The following is a 19,651-nucleotide window of genomic DNA, read 5'->3' as shown; positions in this document are numbered from 1 at the left end:
GCGAGTGCTCACTACGGGGGGCTTCTCTTCACCTACCCTCTGCATCCCACCTGACTGACCAGTGAGCGCTCACGATGGGGGGCTTCTCTTCCCCTACCCTCTGCATCCCACCTGACTGACCAGTGAGCGCTCACTACGAGGGGCTTCTCTTCACCTACCCTCTGCATCCCACCTTACTGACCAGCGAGTGCTCACTACGGGGGGCTTCTCTTCCCCTACCCTCTGCATCCCACCTTACTGACCAGCGAGTGCTCACTACGGGGGGCTTCTCTTCCCCTACCCTCTGCATCCCACCTGACTGACCAGCGAGTGCTCACTACGGGGGGCTTCTCTTCCCCTACCCTCTGCATCCCACCTTACTGACCAGCGAGTGCTCACTACGAGGGGCTTCTCTTCACCTACCCTCTGCATCCCACCTGACTGACCAGTGAGCGCTCACTACGGGGGGCTTCTCTTCACCTACCCTCTGCATCCCACCTGACTGACCAGTGAGCGCTCACTACGGGGGGGCTTCTCTTCCCCTACCCTCTGCATCCCACCTGACTGACCAGTGAGCGCTCACTACGGGGGGCTTCTCTTCACCTACCCTCTGCATCCCACCTTACTGACCAGCAAGTGCTCACTACGGGGGGCTTCTCTTCCCCTACCCTCTGCATCCCACCTGACTGACCAGCAAGTGCTCACTACGAGGGGCTTCTCTTCACCTACCCTCTGCATCCCACCTGACTGACCAGCGAGCGCTCACTATGGGGGGCTTCTCTTCACCTACCCTCTGCATCCCACCTGACTGACCAGCAAGTGCTCACTACGAGGGGCTTCTCTTCACCTACCCTCTGCATCCCACCTGACTGACCAGCAAGTGTTCACTATGGGGGGCTTCTCTTCACCTACCCTCTGCATCCCACCTGACTGACCAGCAAGTGCTCACGATGGGGGGCTTCTCTTCACCTACCCTCTGCATCCCACCTGACTGACCAGTGAGCACCCACTATGGGGGGGCTTCTCTTCACCTACCCTCTGCATCTCACCTGACTGATCAACAAGTGCTCACTAAGGAGGGCTTCTCTTCACCTACCCTCTGCATCCCACCTGACTGACCAACAAGTGCTCACTAAGGAGGGCTTCTCTTCACCTAGACTCCCTCTTTGGAGAGACCCTCCATTTGCCTATTCGCACATTCCCCAAGTGAACTCTTTCCCCCACCACTGCAGGTTGAGCGGGTGACCCCCGTTATGCTCGGATTTGAGAGTATAGAAGTGAAGGAATAAGTTTTCTCTGATGCCCCGCAGAACATTTATAGGAACGCCAAACAGTGCGGACGTCCCGCCCAGCAGCTGTGTAAATAACAACACAACATGGGAACAGAGTGCTCCTTTCATGGCACGGTGGCCTGGAGAGATCCGGGGGTACGGTGGCCTGGAGAGATCCGGGGGTACGGTGGCCTGGACAGATCCGGGGGTACGGTGGTACTGTGGCCTGGAGAGATCCGGGGGTACGGTGGTACTGTGGTACTGTTCCTGGCCATTCACACCACATGAGAGCAGAAAGGAGCATCTCAACGGCATCAATGTTTGTGTAGGCATGGGCAGTATGGAGCGGGGGGATGTACTTACCTCCCCGTTCTCTGGAGGGTCACCGTTACCAAAGGTGCTGGTGACAACCAATACCAGCGTCTCGTGCTCCAGGTTGACAATATCGTACTGGTCCATGCACAGCACCTACAGAGAGAGAGAGAGAGAACACGCTGAACTCCATGCAGCGGGCAGAGAACAGCACACTTCTTCTCTTAAGCCCTTAGATGCAACGGGCTTCTCACAGGGAAGAAGTCCCACTATGTTTCCCTTAAAATGTATATATATATTGTGTTGGTCCCTTAGGTGCCAGGACTACCGGTGAAGCCCAAGGACTCTGAGATGGTACTATTACCCCTTGGGCCAGCATCTCTTCTACCTCCTCCTCGATGCTCCTTTTCACCTCTGCTGATACCCGATAGGCATTCTTATGCAGGGGTCTCCATGTACTGTTCTAACATTGCTCGGACCTGCACCCACTGGGGTGCTTCGAGCTGGGGACCTATTCCTAACTGCTCTACTGTGCCCCCCTGCCAAACGTCCCCTAGGTCAGGCAGAGCTTGGCTCGCCGGACCCCATCAGAGGGCTACAGATAGCCAGCACTGATGCCACACTCGTAAATCAGGCTTTCAACATATTTATGTGATAGGTCCCATGTCTCCCTGTCTCCTCATGTAACTGTACAGCATAGTTGCACTCGTTCATCTTCAGGAGTACCGTATACAGACCGGCCAGGCAGCCATGAGTTTGTTCTGCCTAGTGGGCTTCAGAACAAGCACTTGCTGCCCAGGGATGAATTCTCTGCTACGGGCATTCTTGCCATACCAACGCTTCTGCTTGGTCTGAGCGTGCTTCAGGTTAGCCTGTGCTAACCCCATAAGCATCTCTAACAGGTCTCGGAGGTCTACTACATACTGTAGCACAGACGCATCAGTAGTCTCCCCTTCCCACCCCTCACGGAACAGGTCTCCCATCCCTCACGGGACAGGTCAAGCGGTCCCCAGACTCTGTGACCATATAGGAGCTCAAAATGTGAGAATCCGGTGGACTCGTGCGGTACCTCTCGGTATGCAAACAGCGAATGCTGTAAGTGAGCCTCCCCAGTCTCCCTGTTCAGCTTCTACATACTCTCGCAGCATCTGCTTCAGGGTGCCACTAAGAGGATAACTTGGGGTGACCCATATCTGTGTGGGAAATAGGACTGGGACATCTGGGCTCGAAAACCAGGAGTCTGGGGGATACTGGGCAGCCCCGGTGTAATTCAACCCATGTACCAGCACATCATGCCTGCACGCCGGGGAGAATTAGGGGAAGTACCGGCACATCATGCCTGCACGCCGGGGAGAATTAGGGGAGTACCGGCACATCATGCCTGCACGCCGGGGAGAATTAGGGGAAGTACCGGCACATCATGCCTGCACGCCGGGGAGAATTAGGGGAAGTACCGGCACATCATGCCTGCACGCCGGGGAGAATTAGGGGAGTACCGGCACATCATGCCTGCACGCCGGGGAGAATTAGGGGAGTACCGGCACATCATGCCTGCACGCCGGGGAGAATTAGGGGAGTACCAGCACATCATGCCTGCACGCCGGGGAGAATTAGGGGAGTACCGGCACATCATGGCTGCACGCCGGGGAGAATTAGGGGAAGTACCGGCACATCATGCCTGCACGCCGGGGAGAATTAGGGGAAGTACCGGCACATCATGCCTGCACGCCGGGGAGAATTAGGGGAGTACCGGCACATCATGCCTGCACGCCGGGGAGAATTAGGGGAAGTACCGGCACATCATGCCTGCACGCCGGGGAGAATTAGGGGAGTACCAGCACATCATGGCTGCACGCCGAGGAGAATTAGGGGAAGTACCGGCACATCATGCCTGCACGCCGGGGAGAATTAGGGGAGTACCGGCACATCATGCCTGCACGCCGGGGAGAATTAGGGGAGTACCGGCACATCATGCCTGCACGCCGGGGAGAATTAGGGGAGTACCGGCACATCATGCCTGCACGCCGGGGAGAATTAGGGGAAGTACCGGCACATCATGCCTGCACGCCGGGGAGAATTAAGGGAGTACCGGCACATCATGGCTGCACGCCGGGGAGAATTAGGGGAGTACCGGCACATCATGCCTGCACGCCGGGGAGAATTAGGGGAGTACCGGCACATCATGGCTGCACGCCGGGGAGAATTAGGGGAAGTACCGGCACATCATGCCTGCACGCCGGGGAGAATTAGGGGAAGTACCGGCACATCATGCCTGCACGCCGGGGAGAATTAGGGGAGTACCGGCACATCATGGCTGCACGCCGGGGAGAATTAGGGGAAGTACCGGCACATCATGCCTGCACGCCGGGGAGAATTAGGGGAGTACCGGCACATCATGCCTGCACGCCGGGGAGAATTAGGGGAGTACCGGCACATCATGCCTGCACGCCGGGGAGAATTAGGGGAAGTACCGGCACATCATGCCTGCACGCCGGGGAGAATTAGGGGAGTACCGGCACATCATGCCTGCACGCCGGGGAGAATTAGGGGAGTACCGGCACATCATGGCTGCACGCCGGGGAGAATTAGGGGAGTACCGGCACATCATGCCTGCACGCCGGGGAGAATTAGGGGAAGTACCGGCACATCATGCCTGCACGCCGGGGAGAATTAGGGGAGTACCGGCACATCATGCCTGCACGCCGGGGAGAATTAGGGGAGTACCGGCACATCATGCCTGCACGCCGGGGAGAATTAGGGGAGTACCGGCACATCATGCCTGCACGCCGGGGAGAATTAGGGGAGTACCGGCACATCATGGCTGCACGCCGGGGAGAATTAGGGGACCACCGGTATCTTTGGCCCCTGAACTCCTGCAAACAAAACGGCTGCATTTCTACCCGAAATATCCCCCCTAAAAGCTTACACGCAGAAAGTGTCCTGAGTCTGGGGCACAGGAAAAAGAAAAGTGGAAAAGCGGGGGGCACTTTAACTTTTACATGCTATAATACCTGGCCCCTGGCTTATGGTGCTATGTAGCTGCTGGGGACCCCACGGTTTCAGGGGTAACCAGATGGGCTTAATCTTTACTGTATAGCCTGGTTATCCCCTCACCGTAACACCCATACACACACACACACACACACACACACACACACACACACACACACACACACACACACACACACACACACACACACACACACACACACACACACACACACACACACACACACACACACGTTGGTCCGTCTCTTTAATCATTAAGGGCAATGTAAATCTCTCACACCCTCCCCTTCAGCCTCAGCCTCCCCGTCTCCCTCTCCCTCTCCCTCAGTGTCCCCCTCTCACTCTGCCTCCCTGTCTCCCTCAGTGTCCCCCTCTCACTCAGTGTCCCCCTCTCCCTCAGTGTCCCCCTCTCCCTCAGTGTCCCCCTCTCCCTCAGTGTCCCCCTCTCCCTCAGTGTCCCCCTCTCCCTCAGTGTCCCCCTCTCCCTCAGTGTCCCCCTCTCCCTCAGTGTCCCCCTCTCCCTCAGTGTCCCCCTCTCCCTCAGTGTCCCCCTCTCCCTCAGTGTCCCCCTCTCCCTCAGTGTCCCCCTCTCCCTCAGCCTCCCCGTCTCCCTCAGCCTCCCCGTCTCCCTCTCCCTCAGTGTCCCCCTCTCACTCAGCCTCCCCATCTCCCTCTCCCTCAGTGTCCCCCTCTCACTCAGCCTCCCCGTCTCCCTCTCCCTCAGTGTCCCCCTCTCACTCAGCCTCCCTGTCTCCCTCTCCCTCAGTGTCCCCCTCTCACTCAGCCTCCCTGTCTCCCTCTCCCTCCCTCTCCCTCAGTGTCCCCCTCTCACTCAGCCTCCCCGTCTCCCTCTCCCTCAGTGTCCCCCTCTCACTCAGCCTCCCCGTCTCCCTCTCCCTCAGTGTCCCCCTCTCACACAGCCTCCCCGTCTCCCTCAGTGTCCCCCTCTCACTCAGCCTCCCTGTCTCCCTCTCCCTCAGTGTCCCCCTCTCACTCAGCCTCCCCGTCTCCCTCTCCCTCAGTGTCCCCCTCTCACTCAGCCTCCCCGTCTCCCTCTCCCTCAGTGTCCCCCTCTCACTCAGCCACCCCGTCTTCCTCTCCCTCAGTGTCCCCCTCTCACTCAGCCTCCCCGTCTCCCTCTCCCTCAGTGTCCCCCTCTCACTCAGCCTCCCCGTCTCCCTCTCCCTCAGTGTCCCCCTCTCACTCAGCCTCCCTGTCTCCCTCTCCCTCAGTGTCCCCCTCTCACTCAGCCTCCCTGTCTCCCTCTCCCTCCCTCTCCCTCAGTGTCCCCCTCTCACTCAGCCTCCCCGTCTCCCTCTCCCTCAGTGTCCCCCTCTCACTCAGCCTCCCCGTCTCCCTCTCCCTCAGTGTCCCCCTCTCACACAGCCTCCCCGTCTCCCTCAGTGTCCCCCTCTCACTCAGCCTCCCTGTCTCCCTCTCCCTCAGTGTCCCCCTCTCACTCAGCCTCCCCGTCTCCCTCTCCCTCAGTGTCCCCCTCTCACTCAGCCTCCCCGTCTCCCTCTCCCTCAGTGTCCCCCTCTCACTCAGCCACCCCGTCTTCCTCTCCCTCAGTGTCCCCCTCTCACTCAGCCTCCCCGTCTCCCTCTCCCTCAGTGTCCCCCTCTCACTCAGCCTCCCCGTCTCCCTCTCCCTCAGTGTCCCCCTCTCACTCAGCCTCCCTGTCTCCCTCTCCCTCAGCCTCCCTCTCCCTCAGTGTCCCCCTCTCACTCAGCCTCCCCGTCTCCCTCTCCCTCAGTGTCCCCCTCTCACTCAGCCTCCCCATCTCCCTCTCCCTCAGTGTCCCCCTCTCACTCAGCCTCCCTGTCTCCCTCTCCCTCAGTGTCCCCCTCTCACTCAGCCTCCCCGTCTCCCTCTCCCTAAGTGTCCCCCTCTCACTCAGCCTCCCTGTCTCCCTCAGTGTCCCCCTCTCCCTCAGCCTCCCTGTCTCCCTCTCCCTCAGTGTCCCCCTCTCACTCAGCCTCCCTGTCTCCCTCAGTGTCCCCCTCTCACTCAGCCTCCCCGTCTCCCTCAGTGTCCCCCTCTCATTCAGCCTCCCCGTCTCCCTCTCCCTCAGTGTCCCCCTCTCACTCAGCCTCCCCATATCCCTCTCCCTCAGCGTCCCCCTCTCACTCAGCCTTCCCGTCTCCCTCTCCCTCGGTGTCTCCCTCTCACTCAGCCTCCCCGTATCCCTCTCCCTCAGTGTCCCCCTCTCACTCAGCCTCCCCGTCTCCCTCTCCCTCAGTGTCCCCCTCTCACTCAGCCTCCCCGTCTCCCTCTCCTTCAGTGTCCCCGTCTCCCTCAGCCTCCCTGTCCCCCTCTCCCTCAGCCTCTCCCAGCCTTAGCCTCCCCGTCCCCCTCAGACTCTCCCTCAGCCTCTCTCAGCCTTTCCATCCCCCTCTCACTCAGCCTCTCCCTTAGCCCTTCCCTCGGCCTCCCTGTCCCCCTCTCCCTCCCTGTACCCCTCTCTCTCCCTCAGCCTCTTTTTCCCCCTCTTCCTCAGCCCCTCTCTCCCACAGCCTCCCTGTCCCCCTCTCCCAGTCTCCCTCTCCCACAGCCTCCCCGTCCCCCTCTCCCACAGCCTCCCCGTCCCCCCCTCCCACAGCCTCCCCGTCCCCCCCTCCCACAGCCTCCCCGTCCCCCCCTCCCACAGCCTCCACGTCCCCCCCTCCCACAGCCTCCCCCTCAGCCTCTACCTCAGCCTCCCTGTCCCCCTCTCCCTGAGCCTCCCTGTCCCCCTCTCCCTGAGCCTCCCTGTCCTCCTCTCCCTCAGCCTCCCTGTCCTCCTCTCCCTCAGCCTCCCTGTCCTCCTCTCCCTCAGCCTCCCTGTCCTCCTCTCCCTCAGCCTCCCTGTCCTCCTCTCCCTCAGCCTCCCTGTCCTCCTCTCCCTCAGCCTCCCTGTCCTCCTCTCCCTCAGCCTCCCTGTCCTCCTCTCCCTCAGCCTCCCTGTCCTCCTCTCCCTCAGCCTCCCTGTCCTCCTCTCCCTCAGCCTCCCTGTCCCCCTCTCCCTCAGCCTCCCTGTCCTCCTCTCCCTCAGCCTCCCTGTCCTCCTCTCCCTCAGCCCCCCTGTCCTCCTCTCCCTCAGCCTCCCTGTCCTCCTCTCCCTCAGCCTCCCTGTCCCCCTCTCCCTCAGCCTCCCTGTCCCCCTCTCCCTCAGCCTCCCTGTCCCCCTCTCCCTCAGCCTCCCTGTCCCCCTCTCCCTCAGCCTCCCTGTCCCCCTCTCCCTCAGCCTCCCTGTCCCCCTCTCCCTCAGCCTCCCTGTCCCCCTCTCCCTGTCCCCCTCTCCCTGAGCCTCCCTGTCCCTCTCCCTGAGCCTCCCTGTCCCTCTCCCTGAGCCTCCCTGTCCCTCTCCCTGAGCCTCCCTGTCCCTCTCCCTGAGCCTCCCTGTCCCTCTCCCTGAGCCTCCCTGTCCCTCTCCCTGAGCCTCCCTGTCCCTCTCCCTGAGCCTCCCTGTCCCTCTCCCTGAGCCTCCCTGTCCCTCTCCCTCAGCCTCCCTGTCCTCCTCTCCCTCAGCCTCCCCGTCCCCCTCTCCCTCCCCCTCTCCCTCCCCCTCTCCCTCAGCCTCCCCCTCTCCCTCAGCCTCCCCGTCCCCCTCTCCCTCAGCCTCCCCGTCCTCCTCTCCCTCAGCCTCCCCGTCCTCCTCTCCCTCAGCCTCCCCGTCCTCCTCTCCCTCAGCCTCCCCGTCCTCCTCTCCCTCAGCCTCCCCGTCCTCCTCTCCCTCAGCCTCCCCGTCCCCTCTCCCTGAGCCTCCCCGTCCCCCTCTCCCTGAGCCTCCCCCTCCCCCTCTCCCTCCGCCTCCCCCTCCCCCTCTCCCTCCGCCTCCCCCTCTCCCTCCGCCTCCCCCTCTCCCTCCCCGTCCCCCTCTCCCTCCGCCTCCCCGTCCCCCCCTCCCTCAGCCTCCCCCCTCCCTCAGCCTCCCCCCTCCCTCAGCCTCCCCCCCTCTCTCAGCCTCCCCCTCTCCCTCAGCCTCCCCCTCTCCCTCAGCCTCCCCCTCTCCCTCCCCCTCAGCCTCCCCCTCTCCCTCAGCCTCCCCGTCCCCCTCAGCCTCCCCTCCCCCTCTCCCTCTCTCTCCCCCTCAGCCTCTCCCTCTCCCTCCCCGTCCCCCTCAGCCTCCCCGTCCCCCTCAGCCTCCCCGTCCCCCCGGCTCCTTACCCTGGGATCGAATGCATATGTGAAGATCTTGCAGAGATGGTGAGCGTAGGTCTCGGAGCGCCCGGTCTCCGTGGCATACAGAATCGTGGCCTTCACCCTCCGGGCCATGACTTTTCCCATCAGCTTCGCCGAAAACTTCACCGCACTGAAAGCAGAAAGCACATCGCGGCAGCCGCACACTTCCTGCCGCCCGGCGCCTCTTCCTGTCTCCGGGATTACACCTGGGGAGGGTCACCGACCTCTTAACCCTTTGCTGCCGCGGGGGCCGTAACGTTACCGGGAAAGGCAGAGTCCCACTGACCCAATCTTTCCTTCTGACCACGTGTTTCATTGTGAAATCCCCTGTGCCCCGGGAAGTACCGAGGGAAGGTCCGACAGCCGGACGGTTCTGAACCAGAACCTCTGAATGCCGCCCAGATCGCTGCGGGCTGTACACCGCACCAGCATTATAACCTCCTGGTCTTGTGGCCCCTGAGAGCCCCTGAGAGCCCGGCGAGTTCAGCCTGTTCTGCGGGATCCTGCTCTGCGCTCTTTGCAAACCTATTAACTCCTTCTAATCCGGGAACACGTGTTACTGACGAGGCAGAGAGAGGCCCCAGCGTGGGGTCGTGGGCTCCTTAAGGGCTGCGACGTCCTGATTGGCGAGAGCTGGTAGAGGGGGGGGGGGGGGGTCGGCTAACCCCCCTCCCCCTTCCCAGGAAGGCTGCTTGCCCCCTCCCATGCAGGGGGAGGGGGGAGAGGGTATAAAGAGTGGGGCCCCAGGGGAGAGAGACAGAGATAACGGAATTTCCCCCTTACCTTACAGACCGCGAGGGAGGCCGCAGTGACTGCAGCAGCCCCCCGCTGTATGAAGACCGCGAGTGAGGGCCACAGTGACTGCAGCAGCCCCCCGCTGTATGAAGACCCCGAGGGAAGGCCGCAGTGACTGCAGCAGCCCCCCGCTGTATGAAGACCGCGAGTGAGGGCCGCAGTGACTGCAGCAGCCCCCCGCTGTATGAAGACCGCGAGTGAGGGCCGCAGTGACTGCAGCAGCCCCCCGCTGTATGAAGACCCCGAGGGAAGGCCGCAGTGACTGCAGCAGCCCCCCGCTGTATGAAGACCCCGAGGGAAGGCCGCAGTGACTGCAGCAGCCCCCCGCTGTATGAAGACCCTGAGGGAGGGCCGCAGTGACTGCAGCAGCCCCCCGCTGTATGAAGACCCCGAGGGAAGGCCGCAGTGACTGCAGCAGCCCCCCGCTGTATGAAGACTGCGAGTGAGGGCCACAGTGACTGCAGCAGCCCCCCGCTGTATGAAGACCCCGAGGGAAGGCCGCAGTGACTGCAGCAGCCCCCCGCTGTATGAAGACCCCGAGGGAAGGCCGCAGTGACTGCAGCAGCCCCCCGCTGTATGAAGACCCTGAGGGAGGGCCGCAGTGACTGCAGCAGCCCCCCGCTGTATGAAGACCCCGAGGGAAGGCCGCAGTGACTGCAGCAGCTCCCCGCTGTATGAAGACCGCGAGGGAAGGCCGCAGTGACTGCAGCAGCCCCCCGCTGTATGAAGACCCCGAGGGAGGGCCGCAGTGACTGCAGCAGCTCTCCGCTGTATGAAGACCGCGAGGGAAGGCCGCAGTGACTGCAGCAGCTCCCCGCTGTATGAAGACCGCGAGGGAGGGCCGCAGTGACTGCAGCAGCTCCCCGCTGTATGAAGACCGCGAGGGAGGGCCGCAGTGACTGCAGCAGCTCCCCGCTGTATGAAGACCGCGAGGGAAGGCCGCAGTGACTGCAGCAGCCCCCCGCTGTATGAAGACCGCGAGGGAGGGCCGCAGTGACTGCAGCAGCTCCCCGCTGTATGAAGACCGCGAGGGAGGGCCGCAGTGACTGCAGCAGCTCCCCGCTGTATGAAGACCGCGAGGGAGGGCCGCAGTGACTGCAGAAGCTCCCCGCTGTATGAAGACCGCGAGGGAGGGCCGCAGTGACTGCAGCAGCACCCCGCTGTATGAAGACCCCGAGGGAAGGCCGCAGTGACTGCAGCAGCCCCCCGCTGTATGAAGACCGCGAGGGAGGGCCGCAGTGACTGCAGCAGCAGCTCCCCGCTGTATGAAGACCGCGAGGGAGGGCCGCAGTGACTGCAGCAGCTCCCCGCTGTATGAAGACCGCGAGGGAGGGCCGCAGTGACCGCAGCAGCCCCCCGCTGTATGAAGACCGTGAGGGAAGGCCGCAGTGACCGCAGCAGCTCCCCGCTGTATGAAGACCGCGAGGGAGGGCCGCAGTAACTGCAGCAGCTCCCCGCTGTATGAAGACCGCGAGGGAGGGCCGCAGTGACTGCAGCAGCTCCCCGCTGTATGAAGACCGCGAGGGAGGGCCGCAGTGACTGCAGCAGCTCCCCGCTGTATGAAGACCGCGAGGGAGGGCCGCAGTGACTGCAGCAGCCCCTCGCTGTATGAAGACCGCGAGGGAAGGTCCCAGTGACTGCAGCAGCCCCCCGCTGTATGAAGACCGCGAGGGAAGGCCGCAGTGACTGCAGCAGCCCCCCGCTGTATGAAGACCGCGAGGGAAGGCCGCAGTGACTGCAGCAGCCCCCGCTGCATGAAGACCGCGAGGGAGGGCCGCAGTGACTGCAGCAGCCCCCCGCTGTATGAAGACCGCGAGGGAAGGCCGCAGTGACTGCAGCAGGCCCCCACTGTATGAAGACCGCGAGGGAAGGCCGCAGTGACTGCAGCAGCCCCCCGCTGTATGAAGACCGCGAGGGAGGGCCGCAGTGACTGCAGCAGCTCCCCGCTGTATGAAGACCGCGAGGGAAGGCCGCAGTGACTGCAGCAGCCCCCCGCTGTATGAAGACCGCGAGGGAGGGCCGCAGTGACTGCAGCAGCCCCCCGCTGTATGAAGACCCCGAGGGAGGGCCGCAGTGAATGCAGCAGCTCCCCGCTGTATGAAGACCGCGAGGGAGGGCCGCAGTGACTGCAGCAGCCCCCCGCTGTATGAAGACCGCGAGGGAGGGCCGCAGTGACTGCAGCAGCCCCCCGCTGTATGAAGACCGCGAGGGAGGGCCGCAGTGACTGCAGCAGCCCCCCGCTGTATGAAGACCGCGAGGGAGGGCCGCAGTGACTGCAGCAGCCCCCCGCTGTATGAAGACCCCGAGGGAGGGCCGCAGTGACTGCAGCAGCTCCCCGCTGTATGAAGACCCCGAGGGAGGGCCGCAGTGACTGCAGCAGCTCCCCGCTGTATGAAGACCGCGAGGGAGGGCCGCAGTGACTGCAGCAGCTCCCCGCTGTATGAAGACCGCGAGGGAAGGCCGCAGTGACTGCAGCAGCCCCCCGCTGTATGAAGACCCCGAGGGAGGGCCGCAGTGACTGCAGCAGCCCCCCGCTGTATGAAGACCGCGAGGGAGGGCCGCAGTGACTGCAGCAGCTCCCCGCTGTATGAAGACCGCGAGGGAGGGCCGCAGTGACTGCAGCAGCCCCCCGCTGTATGAAGACCGCGAGGGAGGGCCGCAGTGACTGCAGCAGCCCCCCGCTGTATGAAGACCGCGAGGGAGGGCCGCAGTGACTGCAGCAGCCCCCCGCTGTATGAAGACCGCGAGGGAGGGCCGCAGTGACTGCAGCAGCCCCCCGCTGTATGAAGACCGCGAGGGAGGGCCGCAGTGACTGCAGCAGCCCCCCGCTGTATGAAGACCGCGAGGGAGGGCCGCAGTGACTGCAGCAGCCCCCCGCTGTATGAAGACCGCGAGGGAGGGCCGCAGTGACTGCAGCAGCTCCCCGCTGTATGAAGACCGCGAGGGAGGGCCGCAGTGACTGCAGCAGCTCCCCGCTGTATGAAGACCGCGAGGGAGGGCCGCAGTGACTGCAGCATCTCCCCGCTGTATGAAGACCGCGAGGGAGGGCCGCAGTGACTGCAGCAGCCCCCCGCTGTATGAAGACCGCGAGGGAGGGCCGCAGTGACTGCAGCAGCCCCCCGCTGTATGAAGACCGCGAGGGAGGGCCGCAGTGACTGCAGCAGCCCCCCGCTGTATGAAGACCGCGAGGGAGGGCCGCAGTGACTGCAGCAGCTCCCCGCTGTATGAAGACCGCGAGGGAGGGCCGCAGTGACTGCAGCAGCTCCCGCTGTATGAAGACGGCGAGGGAGGGCCGCAGTGACTGCAGCAGCTCCCCGCTGTATGAAGACCGCGAGGGAGGGCCGCAGTGACTGCAGCAGCCCCCCGCTGTATGAAGACCGCGAGGGAGGGCCGCAGTGACTGCAGCAGCTCCCCGCTGTATGAAGACCGCGAGGGAGGGCCGCAGTGACTGCAGCAGCCCCCCGCTGTATGAAGACCGCGAGGGAAGGCCGCAGTGACTGCAGCAGCCCCCCGCTGTATGAAGACCGCGAGGGAAGGCCGCAGTGACTGCAGCAGCCCCCGCTGTATGAAGACCGCGAGGGAGGGCCGCAGTGACTGCAGCAGCCCCCCGCTGTATGAAGACCGCGAGGGAGGGCCGCAGTGACTGCAGCAGCTCCCCGCTGTATGAAGACCGCGAGGGAGGGCCGCAGTGACTGCAGCAGCCCCCCGCTGTATGAAGACCGCGAGGGAGGGCCGCAGTGACTGCAGCAGCTCCCCGCTGTATGAAGACCGCGAGGGAGGGCCGCAGTGACTGCAGCAGCTCCCCGCTGTATGAAGACCCCGAGGAGGGCCGCAGTGACTGCAGCAGCCCCCGCTGTATGAAGACCGCGAGGGAGGGCCGCAGTGACTGCAGCAGCCCCCCGCTGTATGAAGACCGCGAGGGAGGGCCGCAGTGACTGCAGCAACTCCCCGCTGTATGAAGACTGCGAGGAAGGCCGCAGTGACTGCAGCAGCCCCCCGCTGTATGAAGACCGCGAGGGAGGGCCGCAGTGACTGCAGCAGCCCCCCGCTGTATGAAGACCCGAGGGAGGGCCGCAGTGACTGCAGCAGCCCCCCGCTGTATGAAAACCGCGAGGGAAGGCCGCAGTGACTGCAGCAGCCCCCCGCTGTATGAAGACCGCGAGGGAAGGCCGCAGTGACTGCAGCAGCCCCCCGCTGTATGAAGACCGCGAGGGAGGGCCGCAGTGACTGCAGCAGCCCCCCGCTGTATGAAGACCCCGAGGGAGAGCCGCAGTGACTGCAGCAGCCCCCCGCTGTATGAAGACCGCGAGTGAGGGCCACAGTGACTGCAGCAGCCCCCCGCTGTATGAAGACCCCGAGGGAAGGCCGCAGTGACTGCAGCAGCCCCCCCGCTGTATGAAGACCCCGAGGGAAGGCCGCAGTGACTGCAGCAGCCCCCCGCTGTATGAAGACCCTGAGGGAGGGCCGCAGTGACTGCAGCAGCCCCCCGCTGTATGAAGACCCCGAGGGAAGGCCGCAGTGACTGCAGCAGCCCCCCGCTGTATGAAGACTGCGAGTGAGGGCCACAGTGACTGCAGCAGCCCCCCGCTGTATGAAGACCCCGAGGGAAGGCCGCAGTGACTGCAGCAGCCCCCCGCTGTATGAAGACCCCGAGGGAAGGCCGCAGTGACTGCAGCAGCCCCCCGCTGTATGAAGACCCTGAGGGAGGGCCGCAGTGACTGCAGCAGCCCCCCGCTGTATGAAGACCCCGAGGGAAGGCCGCAGTGACTGCAGCAGCCCCCCGCTGTATGAAGACCCCGAGGGAGGGCCGCAGTGACTGCAGCAGCTCTCCGCTGTATGAAGACCGCGAGGGAAGGCCGCAGTGACTGCAGCAGCTCCCCGCTGTATGAAGACCGCGAGGGAGGCCGCAGTGACTGCAGCAGCTCCCCGCTGTATGAAGACCGCGAGGGAGGGCCGCAGTGACTGCAGCAGCTCCCCGCTGTATGAAGACCGCGAGGGAAGGCCGCAGTGACTGCAGCAGCCCCCCGCTGTATGAAGACCGCGAGGGAGGGCCGCAGTGACTGCAGCAGCTCCCCGCTGTATGAAGACCGCGAGGGAGGGCCGCAGTGACTGCAGCAGCTCCCCGCTGTATGAAGACCGCGAGGGAGGGCCGCAGTGACTGCAGCAGCCCCCCGCTGTATGAAGACCCCGAGGGAGGGCCGCAGTGACTGCAGCAGCCCCCCGCTGTATGAAGACCCCGAGGGAGGGCCGCAGTGACTGCAGCAGCCCCCCGCTGTATGAAGACCGCGAGGGAGGGCCGCGGTGACTGCAGCAGCCCCCCGCTGTATGAAGACCCCGAGGGAAGGCCGCAGTGACTGCAGCAGCTCCCCGCTGTATGAAGACCCCGAGGGAAGGCCGCAGTGAGTGCAGCAGCCCCCCGCTGTATGAAGACCGCGAGGGAGGGCCGCAGTGACTGCAGCAGCAGCTCCCCGCTGTATGAAGACCGCGAGGGAGGGCCGCAGTGACTGCAGCAGCTCCCCGCTGTATGAAGACCGCGAGGGAGGGCCGCAGTGACCGCAGCAGCCCCCCGCTGTATGAAGACCGCGAGGGAAGGCCGCAGTGACCGCAGCAGCTCCCCGCTGTATGAAGACCGCGAGGGAGGGCCGCAGTAACTGCAGCAGCTCCCCGCTGTATGAAGACCGCGAGGGAGGGCCGCAGTGACTGCAGCAGCTCCCCGCTGTATGAAGACCGCGAGGGAGGGCCGCAGTGACTGCAGCAGCTCCCCGCTGTATGAAGACCGCGAGGGAGGGCCGCAGTGACTGCAGCAGCCCCTCGCTGTATGAAGACCGCGAGGGAAGGTCCCAGTGACTGCAGCAGCCCCCCGCTGTATGAAGACCGCGAGGGAAGGCCGCAGTGACTGCAGCAGCCCCCCGCTGCATGAAGACCGCGAGGGAAGGCCGCAGTGACTGCAGCAGCACCCCGCTGTATGAAGACCCCGAGGGAAGGCCGCAGTGACTGCAGCAGCCCCCCGCTGTATGAAGACCGCGAGGGAGGGCCGCAGTGACTGCAGCAGCAGCTCCCCGCTGTATGAAGACCGGGAGGGAGGGCCGCAGTGACTGCAGCAGCTCCCCGCTGTATGAAGACCGCGAGGGAGGGCCGCAGTGACCGCAGCAGCCCCCCGCTGTATGAAGACCGCGAGGGAAGGCCGCAGTGACCGCAGCAGCTCCCCGCTGTATGAAGACCGCGAGGGAGGGCCGCAGTAACTGCAGCAGCTCCCCGCTGTATGAAGACCGCGAGGGAGGGCCGCAGTGACTGCAGCAGCTCCCCGCTGTATGAAGACCGCGAGGGAGGGCCGCAGTGACTGCAGCAGCTCCCCGCTGTATGAAGACCGCGAGGGAGGGCCGCAGTGACTGCAGCAGCCCCTCGCTGTATGAAGACCGCGAGGGAAGGTCCCAGTGACTGCAGCAGCTCCCCGCTGTATGAAGACCCCGAGGGAGGGCCGCAGTGAATGCAGCAGCTCCCCGCTGTATGAAGACCGCGAGGGAGGGCCGCAGTGACTGCAGCAGCCCCCCGCTGTATGAAGACCGCGAGGGAGGGCCGCAGTGACTGCAGCAGCCCCCCGCTGTATGAAGACCGCGAGGGAGGGCCGCAGTGACTGCAGCAGCCCCCCGCTGTATGAAGACCCCGAGGGAGGGCCGCAGTGACTGCAGCAGCCCCCCGCTGTATGAAGACCGCGAGGGAGGGCCGCAGTGACTGCAGCAGCTCCCCGCTGTATGAAGACCGCGAGGGAAGGCCGCAGTGACTGCAGCAGCCCCCCGCTGTATGAAGACCCCGAGGGAGGGCCGCAGTGACTGCAGCAGCTCCCCGCTGTATGAAGACCGCGAGGGAGGGCCGCAGTGACTGCAGCAGCTCCCCGCTGTATGAAGACCGCGAGGGAGGGCCGCAGTGTCTGCAGCAGCCCCCCGCTGTATGAAGACCGCGAGGGAGGGCCGCAGTGACTGCAGCAGCCCCCCGCTGTATGAAGACCGCGAGGGAGGGCCGCAGTGACTGCAGCAGCCCCCCGCTGTATGAAGACCGCGAGGGAGGGCCGCAGTGACTGCAGCAGCCCCCCGCTGTATGAAGACCGCGAGGGAGGGCCGCAGTGACTGCAGCAGCCCCCCGCTGTATGAAGACCGCGAGGGAGGGCCGCAGTGACTGCAGCAGCTCCCCGCTGTATGAAGACCGCGAGGGAGGGCCGCAGTGACTGCAGCAGCTCCCCGCTGTATGAAGACCGCGAGGGAGGGCCGCAGTGACTGCAGCAGCCCCCCGCTGTATGAAGACCGCGAGGGAGGGCCGCAGTGACCGCAGCAGCCCCCCGCTGTATGAAGACCGCGAGGGAGGGCCACAGTGACCGCAGCAGCCCCCCGCTGTATGAAGACCGCGAGGGAGGGCCGCAGTGACCGCAGCAGCCCCCCGCTGTATGAAGACCGCGAGGGAGGGCCGCAGTGACCGCAGCAGCCCCCCGCTGTATGAAGCCCGCGAGGGAAGGCCGCAGTGACCGCAGCAGCTCCCCGCTGTATGAAGACCGCGAGGGAGGGCCGCAGTGACCGCAGCAGCCCCCCGCTGTATGAAGACCGCGAGGGAGGGCCGCAGTGACTGCAGCAGCTCCCCGCTGTATGAAGACCGTGAGGGAGGGCCGCAGTGACTGCAGCAGCTCCCCGCTGTATGAAGACCGCGAGGGAAGGCCGCAGTGACTGCAGCAGCCCCCCGCTGTATGAAGACCGCGAGGGAAGGCCGCAGTGACTGCAGCAGCCCCCCGCTGTATGAAGACCGCGAGGTAAGGCCGCAGTGACTGCAGCAGCCCCCGCTGTATGAAGACCGCGAGGGAGGGCCGCAGTGACTGCAGCAGCTCCCCGCTGTATGAAGACCGCGAGGGAGGGCCGCAGTGACTGCAGCAGCTCCCCGCTGTATGAAGACCGCGAGGGAGGGCCGCAGTGACTGCAGCAGCCCCCCGCTGTATGAAGACCGCGAGGGAGGGCCGCAGTGACTGCAGCAGCTCCCCGCTGTATGAAGACCGCGAGGGAGGGCCGCAGTGACTGCAGCAGCCCCCCGCTGTATGAAGACCGCGAGGGAAGGCCGCAGTGACTGCAGCAGCCCCCCGCTGTATGAAGACCGCGAGGGAAGGCCGCAGTGACTGCAGCAGCCCCCCGCTGTATGAAGACCGCGAGGGAGGGCCGCAGTGACTGCAGCAGCCCCCCGCTGTATGAAGACCGCGAGGGAGGGCCGCAGTGACTGCAGCAGCTCCCCGCTGTATGAAGACCGCGAGGGAGGGCCGCAGTGACTGCAGCAGCCCCCCGCTGTATGAAGACCGCGAGGGAGGGCCGCAGTGACTGCAGCAGCTCCCCGCTGTATGAAGACCGCGAGGGAGGGCCGCAGTGACTGCAGCAGCTCCCCGCTGTATGAAGACCCCGAGGGAGGGCCGCAGTGACTGCAGCAGCCCCCCGCTGTATGAAGACCGCGAGGGAGGGCCGCAGTGACTGCAGCAGCCCCCCGCTGTATGAAGACCGCGAGGGAGGGCCCCCGCTGTATGAAGACCGCGAGGGAGGGCCGCAGTGACTGCAGCAACTCCCCGCTGTATGAAGACTGCGAGGGAAGGCCGCAGTGACTGCAGCAGCCCCCCGCTGTATGAAGACCGCGAGGGAGGGCCGCAGTGACTGCAGCAGCCCCCCGCTGTATGAAGACCGCGAGGGAGGGCCGCAGTGACTGCAGCAACTCCCCGCTGTATGAAGACTGCGAGGGAAGGCCGCAGTGACTGCAGCAGCCCCCCGCTGTATGAAGACCGCGAGGGAGGGCCGCAGTGACTGCAGCAGCCCCCCGCTGTATGAAGACCCCGAGGGAGGGCCGCAGTGACTGCAGCAGCCCCCTGCTGTATGAAAACCGCGAGGGAAGGCCGCAGTGACTGCAGCAGCCCCCCGCTGTATGAAGACCGCGAGGGAGGGCCGCAGTGACTGCAGCAGCCCCCCGCTGTATGAAGACCGCGAGGGAGGGCCGCAGTGACTGCAGCAGCCCCCCGCTGTATGAAGACCCCGAGGGAGGGCCGCAGTGACTGCAGCAGCCCCCCGCTGTATGAAGACCGCGAGGGAGGGCCGCAGTGACTGCAGCAGCCCCCCGCTGTATGAAGACCCCGAGGGAGGGCCGCAGTGACTGCAGCAGCCCCCCGCTGTATGAAGACCGCGAGGGAGGGCCGCAGTGACTGCAGCAGCCCCCCGCTGTATGAAGACCGCGAGGGAAGGCCGCAGTGACTGCAGCAGCCCCCCGCTGTATGAAGACCGCGAGGGAAGGCCGCAGTGACTGCAGCAGCCCCCCGCTGTATGAAGACCGCGAGGGAGGGCCGCAGTGACTGCAGCAGCTCCCCGCTGTATGAAGACCGTGAGGGAGGGCCGCAGTGACTGCAGCAGCCCCCCGCTGTATGAAGACCGCGAGGGAGGGCCGCAGTGACTGCAGCAGCCCCCCGCTGTATGAAGACCCCGAGGGAGGGCCGCAGTGACCGCAGAAGCTCCCCGCTGTATGAAGACCGCGAGGGAAGGCCGCAGTGACCGCAGCAGCTCCCCGCTGTATGAAGACCGCGAGGGAGGGCCGCAGTGTCTGCAGCAGCCCCCCGCTGTATGAAGACCGCGAGGGAGGGCCGCAGTGACTGCAGCAGCCCCCCGCTGTATGAAGACCGCGAGGGAAGGCCGCAGTGACTGCAGCAGCTCCCCGCTGTATGAAGACCGCGAGGGAGGGCCGCAGTGACCGCAGCAGCTCCCCCGCTGTATGAAGACCGTGAGGGAGGGCCGCAGTGACCGCAGCAGCTCCCCGCTGTATGAAGACCGCGAGGGAGGGCCGCAGTGACCGCAGCAGCTCCCCGCTGTATGAAGACCGCGAGGGAGGGCCGCAGTGACCGCAGCAGCTCCCCGCTGTATGAAGACCGCGAGGGAGGGCCGCAGTGACTGCAGCAGCTCCCCGCTGTATGAAGACCCCGAGGGAGGGCCGCAGTGACTGCAGCAGCTCCCCGCTGTATGAAGACCCCGAGGGAGGGCCGCAGTGACTGCAGCAGCTCCCCGCTGTATGAAGACCCCGAGGGAGGGCCGCAGTGACTGCAGCAGCTCCCCGCTGTATGAAGA

The 19,651-nt window shown here is 64.8% G+C and overlaps 1 protein-coding gene across 2 annotated transcripts in view; it reads right to left on the bottom strand.

Annotated features, from left to right (window-relative positions):
* NOS3 (nitric oxide synthase 3) overlaps positions 1-19,651 on the bottom strand; it is a 300,784-nt gene that overhangs the window by 131,114 nt on the left and 150,019 nt on the right. For both annotated transcript variants that reach the window (XM_075580452.1, XM_075580453.1), the window contains exons 12-13: positions 8,721-8,865; positions 1,614-1,718 (exon numbers count right to left, since the gene is read on the bottom strand). In XM_075580452.1, the coding sequence (XP_075436567.1) occupies positions 1,614-1,718; positions 8,721-8,865 (250 nt within the window). The remainder of the gene's footprint in view (positions 1-1,613; positions 1,719-8,720; positions 8,866-19,651) is intronic.

The sequence above is a fragment of the Ascaphus truei genome, assembly GCF_040206685.1.
Source record: "Ascaphus truei isolate aAscTru1 chromosome 2 unlocalized genomic scaffold, aAscTru1.hap1 SUPER_2_unloc_1, whole genome shotgun sequence".
In the NCBI taxonomy this organism is placed as follows: Eukaryota; Metazoa; Chordata; class Amphibia; order Anura; family Ascaphidae; genus Ascaphus; species Ascaphus truei.
Note: the sequence above shows the minus strand (reverse complement) of the source record. Positions and strands in the feature narration are given on the sequence as shown.